Source organism: Perognathus longimembris, chromosome 18 (genome assembly GCF_023159225.1).
Source record: "Perognathus longimembris pacificus isolate PPM17 chromosome 18, ASM2315922v1, whole genome shotgun sequence".
Lineage (NCBI taxonomy): Eukaryota > Metazoa > Chordata > Mammalia > Rodentia > Heteromyidae > Perognathus > Perognathus longimembris.
In genome coordinates, this window is record NC_063178.1 from 39,048,807 (window position 1) to 39,073,480 (window position 24,674).

General features: G+C 40.5%; 1 protein-coding gene across 1 annotated transcript; it reads left to right on the forward strand.

The window, feature by feature from the left end:
* Window positions 1-10,836: 10,836 nt before the first annotated feature.
* On the forward strand, window positions 10,837-23,175 carry LOC125366965 (vomeronasal type-2 receptor 116-like). Its single transcript, XM_048367639.1, has 5 exons — window positions 10,837-10,911; window positions 19,368-19,541; window positions 20,261-20,488; window positions 21,243-21,366; window positions 22,274-23,175. The coding sequence occupies exons 1-5, from the start codon at window positions 10,837-10,839 to the stop codon at window positions 23,173-23,175; spliced, it is 1,503 nt and encodes a 500-aa protein (XP_048223596.1).
* The last annotated feature ends 1,499 nt before the right edge of the window (window positions 23,176-24,674 follow it).

Genomic DNA, 24,674 nt, shown 5'->3' on the forward strand with positions numbered 1-24,674 from the left:
TCCCCAGGGAGGCTCTATACAGGGTGGGGGGGAGAGTCTCATGACAAAGTGGCTTCCTTTGGCCAACAAATACAGGAGAGTTTAATGGAGATGTTTCCCCATAGGCCTACTAGTTTGCTAATAAGGCATCAGGATATCTGTTCTGAGGCTAAGTCTCCCACTGGTCAGAGAAGTCAGTGGAATTACAGTAGCACTCCACAAAGCACTCTTCCAGTCCATGTGTGTTTTGAACAAATCACTGAAGGCACATAGATGGCTCTAAGAAAAATACTGATGGGTGGAGGTTTGGGAAAAAGTGGTACAGATTGTGGGTTTCTAAGACAATTGATGGGTAACTGCCCATCTTCCTTCTAGACTCAAATGGTTAAATGGAAGATGTGTGCACAAGTTGGAATTATGTTCCTTTAATCTTTTCTGTTATGAAAGGCAATATCCTTCTTGACTCCAGGAGAGAAGGTCATTCAGGTGATCTGAGTTCAAGTCATCATGTTCAAAAGAGCCTTAAGGCAAGTGCTAACAACCGGGAGCTGCAAAGAGAAAAAGAAGGTGGAAGGTTTCATCTCATGTTGTTTTTAGTTCAAACACCCTATGAGTTTAAACATACAAGATTTTCCTCATTCCTCTGTGATATTTGACAACTCGAATGTCAATTGAACTATCACTCTGATCTGGATTGTATTTCTTTGTTGTGTGTTTTAATCAATTATCTAATCATGAACATTGTCTTTTGTTGTCACGGGGCTAGCACTCTATCACTTTGAGCCATAGCTCAACTTCCAGTATTCTCATAGTTAATTGGAGGTAGGGTTAGCTATGAACCAAAATCTTCAGATCTCAGATTCCTGAGTAGCTGGGATTGCAGGCAAGAGCCCTCACCTCCAGGCTTCCCTTGTCATTTTAAGTAGGATTCAATGAATTACAAAAGGATTTGAATTGAAGTTGATTCAAAGTCTGCTGGATGGCAGAATTGCCCACCTTAATGTCAAGAGCTACAGGGTCCAGATTCTCCTTTGAGAACTACAGAACTCAGCATAAAGCATCTTAGCCCTGACTGTGCGGATTTCATCAACCTCTCTGACAACTTCAGGATGTTCAGTTGATTTTTAAAAATTCAAGTGTTTCTCATATAATGTAATAGCTACAGTCATTGCACCCAAGGACTATTTAAGCCTTTTTTCAGATGAATATACTTGAACGTAAGCTGTCTCATCAAAACTGACAATTTATAAAATACATATATACCTCAGGGTAAACTGAGGTGCAAGTAAGTGCAGTAACAGCGCCCCACATATTTGGGAACTAGACAGTGAATTTAATAATGTATAGACTATAACTGAACTGTAGTCCATGAGTCATCGATGTAGAGAGGGTGACTCACATGACCTCTGTTTTATATTTCTCACCATTTCAGTGGCTTGCCTATGTAGCAAATATTGTTGAACACCAAGCATCTACTCTCACTCAGTTTCTAGGGGTTAGAAGTCCACGAGAAGCTTGCAGGGGGGATGTGAGTAAGGAGCTCAGGAGAAAAATGAAATTTTCTGTTAGGGCCATGGTCATTACCAGGCTTGACTCCTTCCCAGCTCATGTCCGCCAGCCATCATCTGGAAGCTGCATCTCCTTCTCATGGGGCCTTTTCCATAGTCTGCTCACTCATGCAGTTGTTTCACCAGGAACAAAGGGTGAATTAGAGATAAAGATATAGAGAGATGTCACAGTGAGAGTAATAGCCATTAATAACTTAGTATCAGAAGTGATACTTCATTATTTCTGTCTCTTTCTATTCATTAGATGCACAGACTAGATCTGTCCACATCTGAAAACTGAGGCAAGTGATTGTCAGAATTGATGCAGTTTTGACCTGGGACTTCCTTTTGGAGTACTTTCTGATAAAGGGACCTGCTCAGCTAATGACTTGCAGTCCTGAATTGAAGGAAAAATCTATACCTCACCTATTCTCTTTCATATGCTGTGCCTGAATGGGTCTGTGCCCAAGATACTTGGTCTTGGACAGTGTTGGGTATGCCTGGCACTGGCTGGCAATTCCCTGGGGATATGGGCTCCTGAATGGGACAGAAAAGAAAGGAAATTGAGAAAATAGTCTAAGAGACATCTAGGACGTGAAATAGTGTAATGTGTGTGAAGAGTCTAGGGAAGAGAGAGAGCAATCTATGATAAAAGATAATGGCCACACCAGTCATGGCCATATATTCCTGTAGCCCTGCCATTCAGAACACAGAGGCAGAAAGATCATAAATCCAATTCAGCTTGGCAACATTATCCTCTTCTATATAAAAAAGAATAAAGAAAGAGACAAAGGGAGGAAAAATGTAACAAAGAAAACGAAGAGAATAGCAGGATATGGTAAAGAAGACAGAGGGGTAAATAGAGGAAAGTAGGGAGGGAGAGAATTAGAAAAACCAGTGTTACAAGGGAAAGTATAAGTTTGGATGTGTAAGTAACCCTCATGGATAAACCAACAATGGTAAATGACACCAACTATTTATGGAGACTTTTTAAAGGAGGAAGAATAAAGTAGTAGGTCAATATAATTGACAAAATGAAATACGGTTGTGGAATTACGGCTCTCTGAGATTGTTTTGTCAGTGAACTTTCTGGTATAGTTTTTGGAATTAAGTTTTCCTATGGTAAGTTGGACTGAAAATAATTACACAGGCCAATCCCCCTCACCCCACAAACCTCCTGCCTCAGCCTCTTCTGCCTTCTGTGTTTGTGACTATGGCATTATTATGCCCATCCCATGTTTAATACTGTGTTGTTGTCAGACCTAGGGCTGGAACACAGGGCCTGCAAACTGTCCCTCAGCATTTGTGCTTAAGGGTAGCCCTATCATACTTGAGGTGACAGGGACACTTGCAGTTTTCTGATAATTAATTGCTGAGAAACATCTCAAGGACTTTCCTGCCCAGGCTGGCTTTAAATGAGATTCTTAGATCTCAGCCTCCTGAGTAGCTAGAATTGCAGATATGAGCCACCACTGCCCCACCCATTATTTATTTTCCTTGAAAAGAACTTTTAAATTAGGCACCGGTGGCTCACACCACCAGAAATCCAGAAGTGGTGCTGTGACTCTAGTGGTACCGAGCTAGCCTTGAGCTTAAGGTCAGCTTAGTGACAGCATCCAGACCCAGAGTTCAACAGCAAGAACAAAAAAGACCTCTCAAGTAGAATAAACTTCAGGTATGTGTTGTCCCTTTATTTGATTTTGGTGCCCTGGTTATTGTATATACATTTATCTCAAAGTGTTGAGACAAAAGAGAAAGGGCAAACCAATGCAACAGTGATACTCACAAGAAAATATGTCATTAATTAACTGTACTCTCTGGCAAGGGGGAATTTTAAAGGGGGGAGATGGGAGAATGAAAGAGGTGATAAAAAGTGTGACAAGAAATGTATTTACTACCTTATGTATGTAAGTAACCCCTCTATATGTCACATTGACAATAAAATTAAATGTAAAAGAGAGAAAAAATGATTAAGCTAATCAAAAACAGAAGCAAGTCAAAGAAGCATAGAAAATGGTACAAACAGAAAACTCAAATGAGAATGGCAGATGTGGACAAAACTATGAAATAATCTTGGATGTCTGCTCTCCCTTCTCAGGTAGAAACAGAATATTTGAAAAAAAATTATTGTATTTCGAGAGCGAGAATAATCCACGGAGGCACACCTAAGATGGGAAGGAGCTTTATTTGCAAAGGTATTTTATTTACAACCTAAAACGCAGAAGCAGATCCACCTCCACTTCCTTATGCTCACCTGCAATTACCTTGTCCTGAGTTAGTTACCCAGAACTCAGAACAGAGACCTGTCTTAACCTGAACTCTGAACCTCTACCTTAAATTCTAACCACCTCAGCCTCAGGCCTCCATATGTCCAAATCTCCCTACTTGCCGAGGAGCAGGCTTCTTTCCTGTAGGCCTTGCCTCTCTTCAAACTTTAAGCCTCAAGCCTCCCACACAGGCTTTAGGATTCTCTGCCATCATCAGGCTCTGGACTCCTCCCTCAGGCCTCAGGCCTAAGATTTCTGCTCAGGCCTAAGGCTTGGGACTCTCCCTCAGATCTCAGGCCTAAGACTCTTCCTCAGGCCTAAGGCTCCAGTTTGGGTTCGCCCCCCTCCTCTGGCTGGCCTGGTTTGGCTCTCTCCATTCCTATGGCAGGCCTGGCATGGCTCACTGCTCCCTCTTCTCAGGCCTGCTCAGTTCTCCTCTCAGCCCTGCTATCTGGCTGGTCTCATTCCTCTCTGCTCCACTTCACTCCCCTCTTCTCTCCTCCTCCTCTTCACCTCGCCTCCGGCAGTACAGGGGTGGAGGTTCTGGTCCCCACAGAGTAGGGCCTAATTTCCTCTTTCTTATGCAGTGGGGCGTGGCAATCACAACAATGTGGGGAGGGACTTCTGCAACAGTCCTCCAGGCTCAAGAGCATACATGTCAGTGGGTGCGTGCTGGGCCCTATTGGTCCATTCCTCACTGATGTCACTGGTCCCACTTGTGATTGGTCAATTTGCTCACTGATATCATCAGGCATTGTGAGGCATCCCTAGTAGGGTATACAAGAAGCTTCTCTCCACTTTTGACAGTTACAGCACTGGGAGCTTTTCTTGGTGACCTGCTGGACTAACTTCGAAAGACTCTAAGACTTTATTTGTGAAGGGGTTTGGGAGGGAGCTGTGTTGCTGTGGTTTTTGTTTGCGTATTTCTTTTCATTATTCTGGTGCTTATATTTACTTGTTTGTTTTATAGTTTAGCTCATTTTGGTTAAAATTTCTTGTGTCATCTTCATTTAGAACATTCGAGATAATTATAAGATTGACTATTTGCCATGCCAGGGGAAAGAAGTCAATATACAACAATGTTTCCTTTAATTCTTCCTCAGAAGGGGAGGAGGAGATCACCATCATTGGACAGTATCAACTGAAGGAGACCATCGGCCATGGTAGCTTTGGATATCTGAAAGTGGCCCATCACTGCCTCACAGACACAAGGCTGGCCATGAAAGTTCTCCTGAAGAGAGACCTGGAGAGCCATGGCATAGAAAATGAGGTAAACATTGTCCGGAGCATACGTCACCCACACATCATCTGGTTTTTCGAGGTCATGGTGGGTAAAGACTATATCTTATCCTGGAGTTGGCCATGTGGGGACACCTCAAGGGGTTGATGTGCAAATCCTCCTGCAGCCACATATTCAAGCATAAAACCAGGAGGCTCTTCAAACAGATTGTGAGTGCTGTGCACTCTCTTCACGAGAATGGAATTACACTCTGAGACCTCCAGCCCAACCACATCCTGTTGGAAGCCAAACACAATGCCAAGGTCAGTGATTTTAGGCTGAGTGTCATGACGACCACAGGCTAGTTGATAAAGGGAGCTTGTGGAGTCTTGATATTCTGACACTCAGAAATGTTCCTACACAAACTGTATGATGCCTACAAAATGGACATTTGGAACTTGGGCATCATTTAATATGTGATGACAGCAAAATTTCCCCTTTGAGGGGAGAAAGTTTGCTGACATACAGTTCCTAGTTGTAGAGGCCAAGAATAGCCCTCCACTATACCTAAATGCAAAGGGACATGACCTACTTTCCCACTTTTAACTGTGGACTGCAGTCAAAGGCCCAATGTTGAACAAATACTGGAGCACCCTTGGCTGATGTGGTATGTGGCATGGGTCCTGATTAGCCAGTACCCAGCAAGCTGGACCCCATTATTGTGGCAGTCATGTGTGACATGGGGTAGAATGCAGCTGAGACTCAACAGGCAATACAGCACAGAGCATTCAATGAAGCCACGGGCATGTACCTGGTCATCAGAGAGAACTTAAAACAGAATTGCGGCCATGGGGAGAACAATGCCTTGGATGGTACCACCATATGCAACTCCTAAAGAACATCGCCCTAGCCCTCTCCCTCCATGAAGGAGACCCAGCTTACCCACACAACTTAGTAGTTTCAGCTTGTCCTCAGAATTTCACTGGGAGGATGATGGCACCCAAACACATGTGAAGAAAGTCTGAATTGCTTGTCTGCCTGCCATTCCCTTGTGCTTTCACAGTTCTAGCAGAATCTTGGACCAGTTTTCCTTTGACTGGTTGAGCGGGCTAGAGAGTTGTGAGTCACAGGAGAATGTCCTTCCCTCTGGGCAGCCGCAAGTGGAGGCCACAGCCTCCAACTGGAGTACTAGGCAGGGCTGTAAGAGAGTGGCTGACAGGATAGTCACCATTCTTCCCAGACCCTGCTGCAGTGTGAAGGTCCCAAAGTAATGCCTAAGAGCACAGCAATTCCAGGAAGGGGTGCAGAACTCAGAAACTTTCTCTCACCGTGGTGTGGAAAATCAGAGGTGTGTGCACATAAAAGCTGGGGGAGCAGGTCATGTTGGAAGTTCACACTACCTGTGGCCAGCACACCCATCAGTGGCCTCAGCGCAAGCCAGCCAGCCAGGTCCTGTGGCAAGTGCTAGGGGATCCTGCAGAAGGGATTAGGAGGAAAGGACAGCTGAAATGGAGTTGACTTTCTAAGCTAAAACGTAAGTTAAAAGGTACCTCCAGCTGCCTCTACCTTCTGAGCAAAATCAGTAGGCAAGCATTTTTGTAAATGTATACAGCATGCCCCCAAATACTTTATACATTGTGCTTAAGAGCTGATAGATTGACTGAGCAAATAATGTCCATAATGACAAAATAGTGCTGTGTTTGGTTGTAACTTTTTTCTATTTCTTTAACCTGGGATTGATTATCGGTAGGTAATCATGACAGACAGGCAGGCAGGCAGGCATAGGAAGTACAGTCAACATCCTGTCATAATCACCCTTCTCTCAGTAATCTCAGGATACAATAAAAAGAACTTAGGCACTGTCCCAACACATCTGGGAAAGTAAGCCTTTTTAATAATGTATACAACATGCCACCAAATCCTTTATATACTGTGCTTAAGGTCAGATAGATTGACTGAGAAAATAATGTAAATTATGACATAATAATAGATATGATTTGTTGTAAATTATTTTTTATTGTAGCTTGGGATTTCTGAAAGAAGCATAATCATGACAAGCAGGCAGGCAAGGAGACATTATGAGGTACAGTCAACATCCTGTAATGATCACCCTTCTCTCAGAAATTCCAGTCTACACTAAACAGATCTTCATGCACTGTCAAAACACATCTGGGAAGGCAAGGCATTTTTAACAATTTTTAGAACATGTCCACAAATCATTCATGTATTGTGCTGAAGTGCCGCCAGATTGGTTGAGAAAAAATGTACGTAATGACATAATAGTGTTATGTTTTGTTGTCCATTATTTCTGTTTATTGTAGCCTGTGATTCCTGAGAGAATGTTGATCATGACAGGCACATAGGCTGGTAGGCATTATGCGGTACAGTCAATATCCTGTGATGATAACCTTTCTCTCAGAAATCACAGGCTACAATAAACAAAACTTTGTGCATTGTCTCAACACATCTGGGAACACAAGAATTTTTAATAATGTCTACAACAACCCCCAAATCCTGTATATTTTGTGCTTAAGGGAAGCTAGATTGTTTTGGCAATTATTGTCCATAATGACATAATAGTAGTTGTGCTTTGTTGTAAATATTTTCTGTTTATTGTTGCCATGAAATTCTCAGAGAAGTGTGTACATGACTGGCAGGCAGGCAGGCAGGCAGGCTGGCAGGCAGGCAGACAATAGGAAGTATAGTCAACATTCTGTCATGATCACCTTTTTCTCAGAAATCCAAAGCTACCATAAACAGGACTTGGTGCACTCTCTCAACACAAAAGGGAAGGCAAGCATTTTTAATAATGTATACAGCATGCCCCCAAATCCTTTACAGATTATGCTAAATCTGTCAAGTCAGAATGGTTGGTCAAATGAGGCCAATTATGGCATAATAGTAGCTATGATTTGTTGAATTCATTTCTGTTTATGGTAGCCTGGTTCTAGGAGAAGCTTGATCATGACAGGCAGGCAGGCAGGCAGGCAGGCATCGGGAGGTGCAGTCAACATCCTGTCATGATCACCCTTCTCTCAGAAATCCCAAACTCTAATAAACAGAACTTTGTCCACACATCTGGGAAGGCAAGCATTCTTAATAATGTATACAACATACCCCCAAATTCTTTATACATTGTGATTAAGTGCTGCCAGATTGTTTGAGCAAATACTGTCGATAATGTTATAATAGTCACTATATTTTGTTGCAATTTTTTCTGTTTACTGTTGCCTGGTATTTCTGAGAGAAGGGTGAATATGACAGGAATGTATGCAGGAAGGCAAGCAGGCAGGCAGGCATTTTGAGCTACAGTAAACATCCTGTCATTATCTCCCTGCTATTAGAAATCCCAGTCTACAATAAACAGTACATTGTGCACTCTCTCAACACCTCTGGGAATGGAAGCATTTTTAATAATGTGAACACCAGAGCCCCAAATCTTTTATACATTTGCTTAAGGGCAGCCAGATTGGTGGAGCAAATTATGTCCATAATGACATAATTATAGCTATGTTTTGTTATAAAATTTTCTGTTTATCGTAGCGTAGGATTTTTTACAGAAGGATGATCATCACAGGCAGGCAGGCAGGCAGGTAGACATTAGGCGGCACAATCAACATCTTTCATATACAACCTTCTCTCAGAAATTCCAGGATAAAATAAAGAGAACTTTGTGTACTGTCTCAACCCATCTGGGAAAGAAAGCAGTTTTAGTAATAACATAACATACTCCAAAAACCTTTGTACATTGTGCTTAAGGGCAGCCACATTGAGGAAATAATGTCAATATTGACATAATAATAGCTAGGTTTTCTTGAACATATTTTCTCATTATTGTAGCAAGGGATTTTTGAGAAAAGGGTGATCATTACAGGCACCCAGGCAGTCAGGCACGCAGGAAGGAAGGCAGGCATTAGGAGGTACAGTCAACATCCTGTGATGGTCACCCTTCTCTCAAAAATTCCATGCTACAATAAACAGAACATTGTGCACTGTCTCTACATATCTGGGAAGGCAAGCCTTTAAATGCTGTACACCACATAACCCCAAATCCTTTATAAATTGTGCTTAAGGGCAATCACATTGATTGAGGAAATAATGTCTATTTTGACATAATTGTAGCCATGTTTTGTTGTAAATATTTCCTGATTATGGTAGCCTGGGATTTCTGAGAGATGGGTGATCATGGCAGGCAGGCCAGCAGGCAGGCAGGCAAGCAGTCATTATGAGGTACAGTAAACATCCGGTCATTATCACCCTTCTCTCAGAAATTCAAGGCTACAACAAACAAAACTTCCTGCACTGTTTCTATATATCTGGGAAAGCAAGCCTTTTAAATGCTGTATACAATATGCCCACAAGTCCTTTATACATTGGATTAAGGACAACCAGATTGGTTGAGCAACTAATGTACATGTTGACATAATAGGAGCTCTGTTTTTTGTAAATTATTTTGTTTTATTTTAGCCTGGGATTTCTGATAGAATGTTGCATGTGTTTCGCACGCAGGCAGGCAGGCATGCTGGCAGGATCTCAGGCAAACAGAAAGCCATGTAGGCATTAGGTGGTACAATCAATATGCTGTCATGATCACCCTTCTTACAGAAATCACTGGCTACAATAAATAGGACTTGGTGAACTGTCTGCACACATCTGGAAGGCCAGCATTTTTAATCATGTATACAGCATGCCCCCAAATTTCTTTGTACATTTTGCTTAAGGATAGACAAATTGGTTGAGCAAATAAGGTCAATCATGACATAATAGTAGCTATGTATTTTTGTAAATTTTATCTGTTGATTGTACCATGGGATTTCTGAGAGTAGAGTGATCATGTCAAGCAGGCAAGCAAGCAGTCAGGCAGGCAGGTAGTTAGGCAGGCAGTAGGTGGTACAGTCAACATCCTGTCATGTTCACTCTTATCTCAGAAATCTGAGACTACAGTAAGCGGAACTTCTTTAACTGTCTCAACACATTTGGTATGAAAAGCATTTTTAGTAATATATACAGCATGCCCCCAAATCCTTTATACATTGTGCTTAAGGGCAGTCAGATTGGTTAGGCAAAAAATGTCCATTTTGACATAATAATAGCTGTGTTTTTTTTATGTTTTCTGTTTATTGTAGCCTGGGATTTCTGGGAGATGTGTGATCCTGACAGGCAGGCAGGCAGGCAGGAAATACTAGGTACAGTCAACATCCTGTCATGACCACCATTCTCTAAGAAATCCCAGTCTACAATAAACATCACTTCCTGCACATTCTCAACACAGCTGGTAAGGCAAGCATTTTTTATAATGTATACAACAGGCACCCAAATCCTTTATACACTGTGGTAAGGACTGACAGATTGGTTGAGCAAATAATGTCCATAATGACATTATGGTAGCTATATTTTGTTTCTAATTTTTTCTGTTTATTGTAGCCTGGGATTTCTGAGAGAAGAATGATTATGACAGGCAAGCAGGCAGGCAGGTAGGCATTAGGCGGTTCAGTCTACATCCTGTCATGTACACCCTTGTCTCAGAACTCCCAAGCTCCAATAAAGAGAACTTCATGCACTGCCTAACACATCTGGGAAGGCATGCATTTTTAATGATATACACAACATGCCCCCAATCCGTTATAAATTTTGCCTAAGGGCAGTCAGTTTGGTTGAGCAAATGATTTCCATTATGACCTAATAGTAGCTATGTTTTGTTGTATATTTTTTCTCTTTATTATAGCGTGGGATTTCTCAGAGATGGGTGATCATGACAGGCAGGAACGCAGACAGGCAGGGAGGAAGTAAGGCAGGCCTTAGGAGGTACAGTCAACATACTATCATGATCACCATTCGCTCAGAAATCCCAGGCTACAATAAAGAGCACTTCATGGACTCTCTGAACATATCTGTGAAGGCAAGCATATTTAATAATGTATACAACATGTGCCCAAATCCTTTATACATTGGGCTTAAAAACAGCCAGATTGTTTGAGCAAAAAATGTCCATAATGACATAATCATAGCCATATTTGTTGTACATTTTTCTGTTTATTGTTACCTATGATTGCTGAGAGATGGATGATCATGACAGGTAGGCAGGCAGGCAGGCAGGTCTTAGGCGGAAAAGTCAACATCTGGCTTGATTACCCTCTTGTCAGAAATCACAGGCTACAATAAGCAGTACATTGCGCACTGTTTCAAAACATCTGGGAAGGGGAGCATTTTAAAAACTTTAAACAACACCCCCACAAACCTTTTACATATTGTGCTTAAGGGCAGCCAGATTAGTGGAGTAAATAATGGCCATAATGACATAATAGTAGCTATGTTTTGTTATAATTTTTTTCTCTTGTGTGTAGCCTAGGATTTCTTAGAGAAGTATGATCATCACAGGCAGGCAGGCAGGCAGACATTAGGAGGTAGAGTCAACCTCCTTCATAAGCACCCTTCTCAGAAATCCCAGGTTACAATAAAAAGAACTTCATGCACTGTCTCAACATATCTTGGAAGGAAAGCATTTTTAATAATGTATACATCATGCCCCCAAATCCTTCATACGTTGTGCTTAAGGGCAGCCAGTTTAGTTGAGAAATATTGTCAATCATGGCATAATAGTAGCTATGATTTTGTATATTTTTCCTTCTTATTGTATCCTGGGATTTCTGAGAGAAGTTTTATCATGACAGGGTTGCAGGAAGGTAGGCAGTCATTAGGAAGTACAGTCAATATCCTGTCATGATCACTCTTCCCTCAGAAATCCCAGGCTACAATAGACAGACTTCATGCACTGTTCTCAACACACCTGGGATGGCAAGCATTTTTAATGATATATGCACCATGCCTCCTAATCCTTTATAAATTGTCCTTAAAGGCTTTCAGATTGGTTGAGCACATAATGTCTATTATGACAGAATACTATGTTTTGTTGTAAAATTTTTCTGTTTATTATAGCTTATGATTTCTGAGAGCTAAGTGACTATGACAGGCAGGCATGCACGCAGGAAGGCAGGCAGGGATGCAAGCAGGCAGGCAGGCATTAGGAGGTACAGGTAACATCCTGTCATGAACATCCTTCTCTCAGAAATCCCATGCTACAATAAACACAACTTGCCAAACTGTCTCAACACATATGGGAAGACAAGTGTTCATAATAATGTATACAACATGCCCCCAAATCCATTATACATGGTGTTTAAGGGCAGCCAGATTGGCTGAACGAATAATGTCCACAATGACACAATAGTAGCTATGTGTTTTTTTTTTTTGTATTTTTTTAATGTAGCTGGGGATTTCTGAGAGAAGGATGATCATCACAGGCAGGCAGGCAGGCAGGAAGGCATTAGGAGGAACAGTGAACATCCTGCCATGATCAACATTCTTTCAGAAATCCCAGGCTACAATAAACAGAAATTCGTGCACTGTCACAAAACATCTGGGAATGCAAGCATTTTTAATAATGTAAACAACAGTCCCCCAAATATTTTATACATTTCCTTAAGGACAGCCAGATTGATTCAGCAAATAATGTCAATATTGACATAATAATACCTAGGTTTTCTTGAAAATATTTTGTTTATTGCAGCTAGGGATTTCTGAGAGAAGGATGATCATTACAAGTACCCAAGCAGTCAGGCAAGCAGGCAGAATGTCAGGCACGAGGAGGTACAGTCAACATCCTGTCATGATCACCCTCCTCTCAGAAATCCCTGGCTACAATAAACAGAACTTTGTGCACTGTCTCTACATATCTGGGTAGCCAAGCCTTTTAAATGCTGTATACAACATGCCTCCAAATCCTTTATAAATTGTGCTTAAGGGCAATCAGATTCGTTGAGCAAATAATGTATATTGTGATGTAATATTAGCTATATATTGTTGTGAAATTTTTCTGTTATTGTAGCCTGAGATTTCTGAGGGAAGGGTGATTATGACAGACATGCAGGACAGCATGCAGGCATCAGGTAGCACATTCAATAATTTGTCATGATCACCCTTCCCTCAAAAATCCCATGCAAAAATAAACAGAACTTCGTGCACTGTCTCAAAACATCTGGAAAGTCAAGAATTGTTAATAATGTAAACAGCATGCCCCAAATCCTTGATACAATTTGCTTAAGAATACAACTGTGAGCTACTGGTACCCAGGATAGGTTTTTTAATGTAGTGTTGCAAGTTCCCCCTCCCTTCAGAACCACAACCTTTGCCTGTCTCTGGACAGCTGGGTATTTTGAGGGTGCCTTCCCCATGAGCCCGATTCATGAGGGTAAAACACTTAACCAGAACTCCCTGTGCCACTCCCCTCTGTACCATGTCGATCCTCAGGAACACAGATTTGGGGATGCAGAAACCCATATGTCAACCCACCTGTTATACAGTCGATACAGATAGAAAATGCATAGGAGCAGAGATTCATTTCTCAAGACAGTAGGACTAAACTGGGAAAGTCTCAGATTTATTGTTGCACTGTGGATCTTCCTGAGATCATCCCATCCACCTTCAACTGTGGACCTGGGGACCAAAATGAAGCTGAATGTAGTAGTGTTGAAGGTGGCAATATCTTCTGCAATCTGAGACAGGACCTGTTTGGTACCCATAATCCCTCTCTCAAATCTGCGCAGAGAACACCTATTTCTGGCTTGGTTTTATTTTCTAGCTGCTTCACTTTGACAGTTTTATGCTTTCTGTCCCTCCTTTTTTCTTCTCTTTCAACATGAATCAAGGGTTTCATAGTGATTCTTCCCTTTTAGCATGGTAGTCAAAAATTCACTGACCCCATGCACACTTTAAAATTTGGCCCAGCTTCAAAAGGATGACCCACCAATGAGGGTTTTATTAGGAAATCCAAAATTTCCATAACAACCAAAATAAATATTTATTGTAGAGATTTGCATACTATGGAAGTAGGGTGTAGATGAACTCACAGCTCTATGGAAAGGATTCTGTCCTGCCTGAGGTTCTTAACGTCACTGTCACACAGTGGGACTCACAGATGGTTAAAAATTACATTAAATAGGGGCTGGGGATATGGCCTAGTGTCAAGAGCGCTTGCCTCATATGCTTGAAGCCCTGGGTTCGATTCCCCAGCACCACATATACAGAAAATGGCCAGAAGTGGTGCTGTGGCTCAAGTGGCAGAGTGCTAGCCTTGAGCAAAAAGAAGCCAGGGACGGTGCTCAGGGCCTGAGTCCAAGGCCCAGGACTGGCAAAAAAAAAATAAATGAACAAATCATAAATAAGCTGGGTAGAAAGGCAAGCATGGGTGAGCTATAGCCCAGGAGGGAAAAGTGCAATTTGTAGTCAGCTTCCATCACGTCAAAATTCTAAGAAGAGATCACCTCACAGAGAAGATGGCACCCTGCACAATTACACATACCTCTGACCTGGATGTAGACTCCAGAATGGCAGACAGCTATTGACTCTACTCCAGGAGGGCCAGGAGACCTAATGTGAGCTACAGTGGCCCTAGTGACCATTCCTTCAGATCCTAGTAGCTACTGTTTCTGTTCTACCATCCAAGTCCCATGGAGCTAGAGGTCATTTTGAACAAGGGAATTCTGGGAAATGTAGTTCTGGCTCATCAAAGAGGGAAAAGCCTGAAAGCACATTAGTGCAAACCTCAATGCCTGGCAAAGTTACTGCTGCTCATAATGTCCACAAATAAGAAACACTTTCTCAGCACCTAATTGTAATCTGAAGGAGGAAATTGGCTAATTCTGACCATCTAAAGCTGCAAAAGCCCTTCTAGAAATTTCTGTAGTCTTCCTACCATATTAATCACTATTTCTAGCATGGGAATTTCTCCACCTACAGCAGAAGAGGGATGAATGAAAATCAAACTCATGAGCTAAGCCAATAAAATCAAAGGAAATGTTCATCTTGTTTTTAGTTCAATACATGAAATTGGAATGTGTGAACAAAAATCAGCTTCTCTAGTAGAGTCAGCTGTGTACCAACCGGCAGGAAACTTGGCCACATAAAACTACTAAAAGACAAATTGAAGATGGGGAGGGGGGAGGGAGGTAGAGGAACCAAGAAATTCATTAAATTCACTAGGGAAAAGCATTTCAGTTGCATACCAAAAAAAATTCAATATGGCAAGTAATGACTCACAAGTATAAACGTAGTTACTCAGGACACTAGGATTTGAGGATTGTAGTTCAAAGCCAGCCTGAGCAGAATAGTTCATGAGACTCTTATTTCTTATTTCTTATTTACCACCAAAAGCCGGAAGTAGAGCTGTGTCTCAAGTGGTAAAGCAGCAGCCTTTATTAGAAAAATCGAAGGGCCAGCACCAAGGTCCTGAGTTAAGTACTTTGAAAACTGATAATTGGGTGAAAATGGCCAAAAAATGACATACGATGGCCCCGTTCTCTGAGGCCATTGAAGTCTCTACATAGAATTCTGATCTAATATATTTTGACAAGTGGAAGCATAGAGTTGTTTCTTTATCTTGATTAAGGCTTAGGATACAAAAAAATGACATGATTACCACATGTTCCCAGACAGGTGCATCATGAAAATAACTTGATCTATATGAGAAAGTTTAAGGAAAAATTACCTGTTTGCAGGTGAAAGTTCAGAATGGAATTGTGAGACTCAATTTTGGTATTGATTGATTACTGGTGTCAGCAGCACCCTTGCTTCTTTAGGCAATATGAAATGAGTACATTTGCAGAGGCCTCTGCATATGGAATACCTGCTGGAACCTGTTTGCATCAACAAGCAATGCCCTGTGGCTCTAAGGAATATAGTGTGCATGATTTGCCCCTATGGGCATGATACCTTCATATCACTGGTTGTCATCTCATTGGCACAGTATTTGTTTTCTTACCATTTTGTCTGTAGTTGACATTGCGTTCTCAGAGGCAATCCAGTGGCATCATCCCAAATGGTGTTCATGAAAATAGATTTTGGACACAGATGTTGGACGAAAGCTATACAACAAAATTTCTTCCCTGTGGGCTTCACTATCTGTCCTCTTGGAGGATATCATAACACCTGCATGAAGAGGGAGAATCTGCAAACATGTTTTCCAACTCATGTTTTTCTCCAGGATAGAAGGCCACAGATTCACAGCCCCAGGAAAGAGTTTTACACATTCTTCCCAGGAGATTCACAAGAGGCTTAGATGAAAGAACATTAGCTACAGTGTAAATCTCTGCCAATAAAAAGACACATATGCATACATACAGACATATATGAGTATACATACCTGGCACTGCAAGCTTTACTTCCAGGCAGAATTTCAGCTTGGCAGATGCTTCAGGGATGTGCCCTTTGATCTTCATACTCATTCTTCTCCAGCTTCCCCTTCTCAAGTCCTTGGCTGGCACTAGCTGCTTTTCGACAATGAAGCACCAAGCCCACATGGATGGAGATGTGCTGATGGCTGGATTTTTCCCTCTCTACACTTTAGGAACAAAGGGCAGTAACAGTGATGCTTCCAGGAAAGAAGACAATAAGCCGTAAGTAACTTATCATTCTATTTTCATTTATTGTTTTGTTTTCAGGATTGGCAATGGCTGAGGGAACTTGTGTGTGCAAAGCAATATCCTCTGTTTTCTCTACCCTGAACTCCCATCCCTAGTGTACCAGAAACAGCTCAGTTTTATTATTCTATTTTACAAGTACTCCTGTGTGACTTTCTCCTTATCAGTAGAAGACACTTGTTTCATGCAGTGTAGCGTCTCCTTTCCAGGGCTGTAAGTTCTTCACTTTGTTCAAACATCCCTGTATCTCTTGCATGGCAGCTATCATGGTTGATAATGAAGTGATGTTATTAGAGACAACCTGTGTCAGTGGCATGAATTCTGTACCAAAGTTTACAGAAATCTTTCCTTCCCAACTGGCCAGTGGTCTGAATTTTTTTTCTTTTGTGACACATATTTCAAGGAAATTGATTAAAATTCTTATTGTAGTCTGGTGGATCCTAATTGTAATCCTATCTAAGCAAAAGGCTGATATCTGAGTGTTGTGGGTTGAAGCCAACCTGGACAGGAACTTCCTTGAGAATTTTATCTCCAATTACCCAGACAAAAGCTGGAAGTGGGGCTTTGGCTCAAGTAGCAGAGTGCTAACCTTGAGCCGAAAAGTTCTATTAGAGTTTCCAGGCTTTGTTTTCAAACCCCAACACACACACATATACTCAGACACACACACACACACACACACACACACACACACACTGTGTCTTTTACTGTAGACAAGAAGTTACTAAATCATTATTTCATGTCAGATATGTTCCACAATCCAAGTATTACCTCATGTACAATAAGTGCAACGTTTTAACCTATTCCCTGTCAAAAAAATAAGCATGTATTCAATCCATCAAAGCCATAGGTTTTTAATTACTCCTCCTAAATTTCTATGCTCATTATTTAGGTTTATCTTCAAAAACTACCAGTTTGTTTTAGCTTTGGCTTTTGCAATTGAAGAAGTCAAAACAAATTATCATCTTTTACACAACTTGACTCTGGGATATGATATCTATGATGTGCAAATTGGACATTGGCTAGCATTTAAAAATCCCTTCATTTGCCTCTTTGGAAATTACAAGAGTCCAAACTACTCCTGTATGAAAGAGAGCAAGTCCATAGCAGTGCTCACAGGACCATCAGGATTAACATCTGCCCAGATTGGAATGTTGCTAGGCCTCTACAGTTTTCCACAGGTGAGGGTGAGAAAGTGAGCAAATATTAAATAAATGTCTAATTTAGTGCCATTTCACATGAGAGAAAAGAATGATAGGAAGATACTAGATTTATGAGCCGATTGAATTTTGTGATATCCAAGAAAAAATAGAGTTCAAAATATTTGGATATTTATAGTCCCATGTGTAGAAAAGAGGATAGAAAAGTTAGAGCAAACAAAACCCAAAGTGATTCTTTTTTAAAGCAAGAAATAGGAAATTATTTTTAAGTGTGGAGATATGATGACCAGTGTGCTGGTAGCTCACGCCTCTAATCCCAGTAACTCAATAAATATTTATGTCCATTTAGTCAGCCAAAAGCAGACAGAGAATGTGCGGGTCCATTCGTAGAGTGCTAGCCTTGAGAGGAAAAAGTCAAGTTAATGCATGAGGCCCTGAGTTCATTGCGCTCTACTGGCTAGCTTGCACATGCACAAAAACACGCTTGTGCAAGATATGTTGAATGAAGTCAAGCTCAGAAAGAAAGAGGACATGTGTTCTCTCATATATGAAAGTTAGATCTAAAACATAACCATGAATTATGAAATAAGCATGAAATACGTACAAAGCCTTTTGTGTATGTGCATGATCCATCTGGCTGGTTTATGCTACATATTGGGATTGAAGTCCATGATGTATTTTCTGACCATATAGCTGACAGTATAAAAATAAATGAATAGTAGAAAGCTGAAGCCTATCCTGTCTGAGGGTGATAGATAGTTAAGGTACATGAAAAAGAGGAGAGAAATGGGGAATAGAAGTAGATGGGTGGGAAAATACAAGATAATATTCAATGTACATATGTAAAAAAAGACTTAGGAAAGTTGGAATGAATGTGCTTGCTAGAGATAGGAGTTATAGATACAAATAATGACAGATCAAAGGCATTGCATGAGTACACTTAACAACTACTAAAAACAATTAAGATGTTTAAATGAGAAAACGACTTTTCATCTAATTTTACTGGTTTCTTAATATACTTAACTATAGTGATTGTGATAGATGGTAATATTCTCATTCATGGGCTGTCCAATTTTGATTTTTTTCAGCTTACCCTTGGGCCTCTTAATCAAGGCCTGAGTGACCATTACAAGTTCCCTGCTCTGTATCAGATGGCCCAGAAGGACACATCAATAGCTACTGCCATGGTCTCCTTACTGATTCACTTCAACTGGAACTGGGTGGATCTGTTTACCATAGAAGATGAGAAAGGTTTGTGGATTCTTCCTGCATTGAAAAAAGAAATGGCCAAGAACAGAGTTTGTATAGCCTTTGAGCTAGCTATTCCAACCAGTGGTGTATCATACACACTCAAAGTCATGTCCCTTTATAAGTATATTAATAAATCCTCAGCAAATGTCCTCATCATATATGGTGATGATGAATCCCTACTAGATTTAATGAGGTGTATTGAGCAACTATTAATAAAAGGTAAAGTTTGTATCCTGAACTCACAGTGGGATTTAACCATCAAAAAGAGATATTTCATGCTAGGCTCATCCCATGTACCTCTCATTTTCTCGCAACATCACCCAGATGTTTCTGGATTCAAAGATTTTGTCAAGTCAGTTAACCCTTCCACATACCCAGAAGATTATTTTCTTGCTCGTCTATGGTTTCTGTCTTTTAATTGCTCAGATTCTGAGTCTGACTGTGTAACATGGGAGAACTGTCCTCATGAGGCCTCCTTGGATTGGGTGCCTGGAAACATTTTTGACATGACTATGTCTGGAGACAGTTACAATGTGTACAATGCTGTGTATGCTGTGGCCCATGCTCTCCATGAAATGCTTCTTTATCAATCAGAAGTACAAACAATGGGAAACAGGAAAGGGAGAGTGCATTCAACTGCACAGGTAAGGCCTTCTGTTTCTGATGGCATACACCGCCAGAACAATCAATTTGTACAGCACTTTATTACCACATGAAATTAATTATTTTAGTTATGTTCCCCAAATTAAAGTAATTATATTTCTGTAAATGTCTGTGAGGTTTTCTAGACATGTGTTCCTGTGCTCTTACAGAAAACAGGACAGTAAGAAGCAATAAATTAATTCCATATTTCTATACATTCTTCTACTGACTAATAACCAGAACGTACACGCAGATGATGTATTGATACGTTATTAGCACCTTTTCCATATGAGTTTCTAAGCATGACCTGCTGAGCAAAAGTATCTTTATTTTTAATAAGTGACCTAGTTTCATTCGCCTTTAGATATTAAAACTTGAACAAGCTCAAACTATAACTATAGACACTAATTTAATTCATTGTTGTGGAAAACTCTAACTAGACATCTGAGAATTCCTGCATTTAAGATTATTTAAATGAAATAAGTTTCTCTTGAGAAGAGGACTCTAGCAATTTTCTGAGTGACCAGCATTCAGGAAAATTATTTTTATTCCTGCAAAGATTTTCTTCTGGATTGGTTCATCGAGTGTCTGTGCTTTTCTTGAATTCTGAATCAGAGATTAAAGACCCTCAGGAGCTTTTCTTAATTCTTAATTCTAATTTTCTTAATTTCTGTGTAATCATTGGGATATACGTCACCATAAGATGATGTGTCTCTTGTAGCTGCACCCTTTTCTGAAGAACATCAAATTTCAGAATCCTGCTGGAGATCAGGTGATTTTAGATGACAAAAGCAAATTGGAGGCAGGGTATGACATTGTGAACATTTGGAATTTTCCAGAAGGTCTTGATCTTCAGGTGAAAATAGGAAAGTTTTCTCCATTTGCTCTACATGATCATCAATTGTCTTTATCTGAAGATATGGTAGAATGGGCCATAGGAACTACAGAGGTGGGTTGGATTTAATTCTAATGATTTTAAGAACAACTAAGTAAGTAAAATTCACACTTAAAATGTATACCTGATTGAATGCCAGCAACTGTCTCCTGTAACACTAGCTACTCAGTTCTGAATGTCCTGATCTGAAGTAAGGCCAAGCAGGAAAACCTGTGAGATTGTTATCTTCTTTTAACCACTGCAAAAGAGATCCGCAGTGCTGGCTGATGCTTCTAATCCTATGTACTTGGGAGATTGACATCCTCAGTTCTTAGATTAAAGATCATTTGAGAGCCCAGCCAGGCAATAAATCTGTGAGATTCTATGTCATTAAACTAACAAAAACTAAGCTGGAGCTGTGGATCAAGCAGCTCATTACTCATCTTGAATAAAAACAACTCAAGCACATTGCTTAGACACTGAGTTCAAGCTCCAGGATCAGCATCATCCAAGAAAAATTCAGTTTGTTTTTATATGTTAATTTTGAACATTGTCATAAAATACAAATTGCACGTTTCTTAGCAGGATTCTAACACCGATAAAGTACCTAAGGAATGGCTTCATGTGTTTGAAAAGTTTATTTTGTTATGTTCTCTGGTTGCGTCATTTAATGATTAGTTGAGCTGTTACTTAGGTATCTTTCATGAAAATAATCATTGAATGAGATAGCATATAATCCTTTTGTGAATCTAAGTTGTTCAAATAATGGAACTTTTGCAATGTTAGGAAAGGCGTAAACAGTTTCTCACACATATCTGATTTTCCTCAGCCTCTTCAATCTATCTGCAGTAAGAGCTGTGGTCTTGGATTCAGGAAATCTCCTCAGGAGGGAAAGGCTGCCTGCTGCTTTGATTGCATTCCTTGTACAGAGAATGAGATGGCCAATGGGACAGGTAAGTTCACAGTGGTGGGAGACATACTTGTTCTCTCCTAGTGCCCCAGAAACCATGCGAACTACTACAAAAGTTGTGTCTTGGGGTCCTCCTTCATTCATTTAGTAGTAATTTAATTGCAACAATGGATGGTGCTCCTTGCTGAAAAAAAAAAAAAACCTGAAACAAATCATGTGCTCTGAATTGTGTATAGGATTAACTTTTTCTAGTATATTGTATACATATTTATTTATCTACTCAGTAATGTTAGCAAATTTTCTATCATATGAGGTGCAAAATCCTTTCAAGGATGTGGCCTACAAATTTCTCAAAATTGGTTTTACATTATAAAGATAACACAAATCTTTATTTCCTAGTGCTCAAAACTGTTCTTAAAGCAGAGCAAGTGCTCTGGTTTTGTACAAGTGTGCTTGGCATGACTCTATAACTTCAAAGAATGATTATATTCTCTATTCCCTTCTGCTTTACAGGTGAGTAGAAGAAGCCAATATCACAATTACAAGGAAGGACCACAGTGCTCCTAGCTACATTGCACAGAGACATACATAAAAATGCAAGATCCTCTAGTCATTTTAAATAAGGACATTGAGTTGTACACAAGAATCTGAGAATTATTATGGAAGCACGAAGAGATATATAAAGTCATTGTTAGGACATTAGGAATGCCAAGGAACCATATGAATGGTATTCATTGCAAGTAACTAGTTTCAACTAGACTTCTGGAAACAAGTGTAGGAACATGATGAAGTTACGAAAACATAATGCTAAACATGTCTGGTAATACTTGGTCAAATGAAGATTATGCTAGTCATTATTGATGTATAAGAATTTTTTTTCTAGGGAGGGATTTCCCAATTTCCTTTTAAGTAGTGAAAAGGGATTAATGGTAACTTGTCTTCCTCACCAGATATGGAACAGTGTGTGAAGTGTCCAGATCATCAATATGCCAACACAGAGAGAAACAAGTGCCTCCTAAAGGCTGCAAGTTTTCTGGCTTTTAGAGAGCCCTTGGGGATGGCCTTGGCCTGTATGGCTCTTGGTTTATCTACACTCACAGCAATTGTTCTTGGGGTTTTTGTGAAACATCACAACACCCCCATTGTCAAGGCTAATAATCAGGCTCTCAGCTATATCCTTCTCATCTCCCTCGGCTTCTGTTTCCTCTGTTCCTTTCTCTTTATTGGCCATCCCAACACAGTCACTTGCATTCTACAGCAAACCACATTTGGAGTTGCATTCACTGTAGCTGTTTCTGCTGTCTTGGCCAAAACTGTAACTGTGGTTCTGGCCTTCAAGGTCACTACTCCAGGGAGAAGGATGAGGTGGCTGCTGGTGTCAGGGGCTCCTAACTTCATCATTCCCATCTGCACTCTGATCCAGGTAACTTTCTGTGGAATCTGGCTGGGAACCTCTCCTCCCTTCATTGACACAGACACACACTCTGAACAAGGCCACCTCATCATCGTGTGTAACAAGGGCTCCCTCACTGCTTTCTACTGTGTCTTGGGATATCTGGGCTCCCTGGCCCTGGCCAGCTTCACTATGGCTTTCATGGCCAGGAACCTGCCTGACACCTTCAATGAAGCCAAGTTTTTGACCTTCAGCATGGTGGTGTTCTGCAGTGTGTGGCTCAGCTTCCTGCCTGTCTACCACAGTGCCAAGGGCAAGGTCATGGTGGCTGTGGAGGTCTTCTCCATCTTGGCCTCCAGTACAGGGCTCCTGGGCTGCATCTTTGTCCCCAAGTGCTACATCATCTTGTTAAGGCCAGATAGAAATTGTCTGCCTGGCTTCAGGGATAAAAGACATTGAAGTCAAAATATTCATTGTTAAGACTAAACTCATATATTTGATTACTACATACAGTTTCTGAACTAAATCTATAGTAATTTTCCAGTCTTATGTTTGTTTATATTATGGAAATGTTACTTCAATGAATAAGGGTGAATTGCTTACATTTTTTCTTATATATTTTTCATTCCTTCTATTTAATATGTACTTAATCTTTATTCCAATTTATGGTGTCTTTTGAGCTAAGCCCTATACAAAGGGCTAATTGTACACATAATGACACATAACACTGATAAATTCTCTTCTTCTGCTACATCCATCCCAGAAGGATGTTCAGGCACCCATAAGGGGAGCAGCAGGATATTGCCAAGATAGCCTCAAGAAATCACAGAGTGGGACAAGGAGGCCCTTCATCTCACAGGATAAAATCCTGGATGATGATTCTTGAGAGTAGTTTTACTGTGACTAAAATGAGGGGCAAGGGGAAAAAGAACAGCAGAGAGAAAAGGAGATGGGGGAGGGGAATGAAAAAGTGGAGGGAGTGGAGTAGGACAGAGGGACAGACAGATGTCAGAGACAGAGGGAAATGGGATTCAATGTATTGTTACTCTGGGTATGCAGAGAAGGCAGATTGCTGACAATACATGTTTAGGAATTTTGTTTTTACTAGCCAGATGTTATTTCTTTCATTTTCCTTTTTGCATTATTTTATTATTATTGTAAAGGTGATGTACAGAGGAATTACAATTACAAACCTCATAGAAATATTACATTTTTTTTCGACAATGTCACCCCATGCATCTGTCTGTCCCAGTTTTTCCTTCCCATCCCTACCAACAATTTTTATCCTTCCTTTTCAACACAGTTTCCAGCGAGTACCAACCCTTCATTTGTTTACCCTCCATTTGGTCCCTCCATTTCTGTACCCCCACTCACATACATAAAGACAATAAATGAATGAACAAGACCAAAGGGAATGAAAACAAAACTAACAACCATGAAAAACAAAACGTTGTTTCCCTTTACTTGAATTCGTTACAGTAAATAGCATTTTATATGATAGGATGCACATAGCTTTTTTGCCTTTGTCTTCCTCTCCTATGAATATCTTCCATTGGTCTCACTCTGTTGGAATGCCTAGAGACAAAGTGTATAGGCTCATCCTTTAATGTTTTATTGCCTATCTTGCAGCTTGAACTCAGGGCCTGTTTACTGTCCCTGAGTTTTTTTTTTTTTTAATTTGCTCAGGGGTAATACTCTACTACTTGAGCCACATATCCACTTCAGGCTTCTTGGTGATTGACTGGATGTAAGAGTGCCACAGACTATTATGACCATTGTGGCTTTGAACCAAAATCCTCAGATCTCAGTCTCCTGAGATAAGACAGGATTAGAGGCATGAGTCACTGGGTGCCTGGCTATTTCTGCCTGTTTTTATCCACACCCCAGAAGATTTTGTGCTTCCTCAAAGTGCTGCAAAATATGATAGGCCAGCCATACCTTTTAACGTAGTTCCAGTA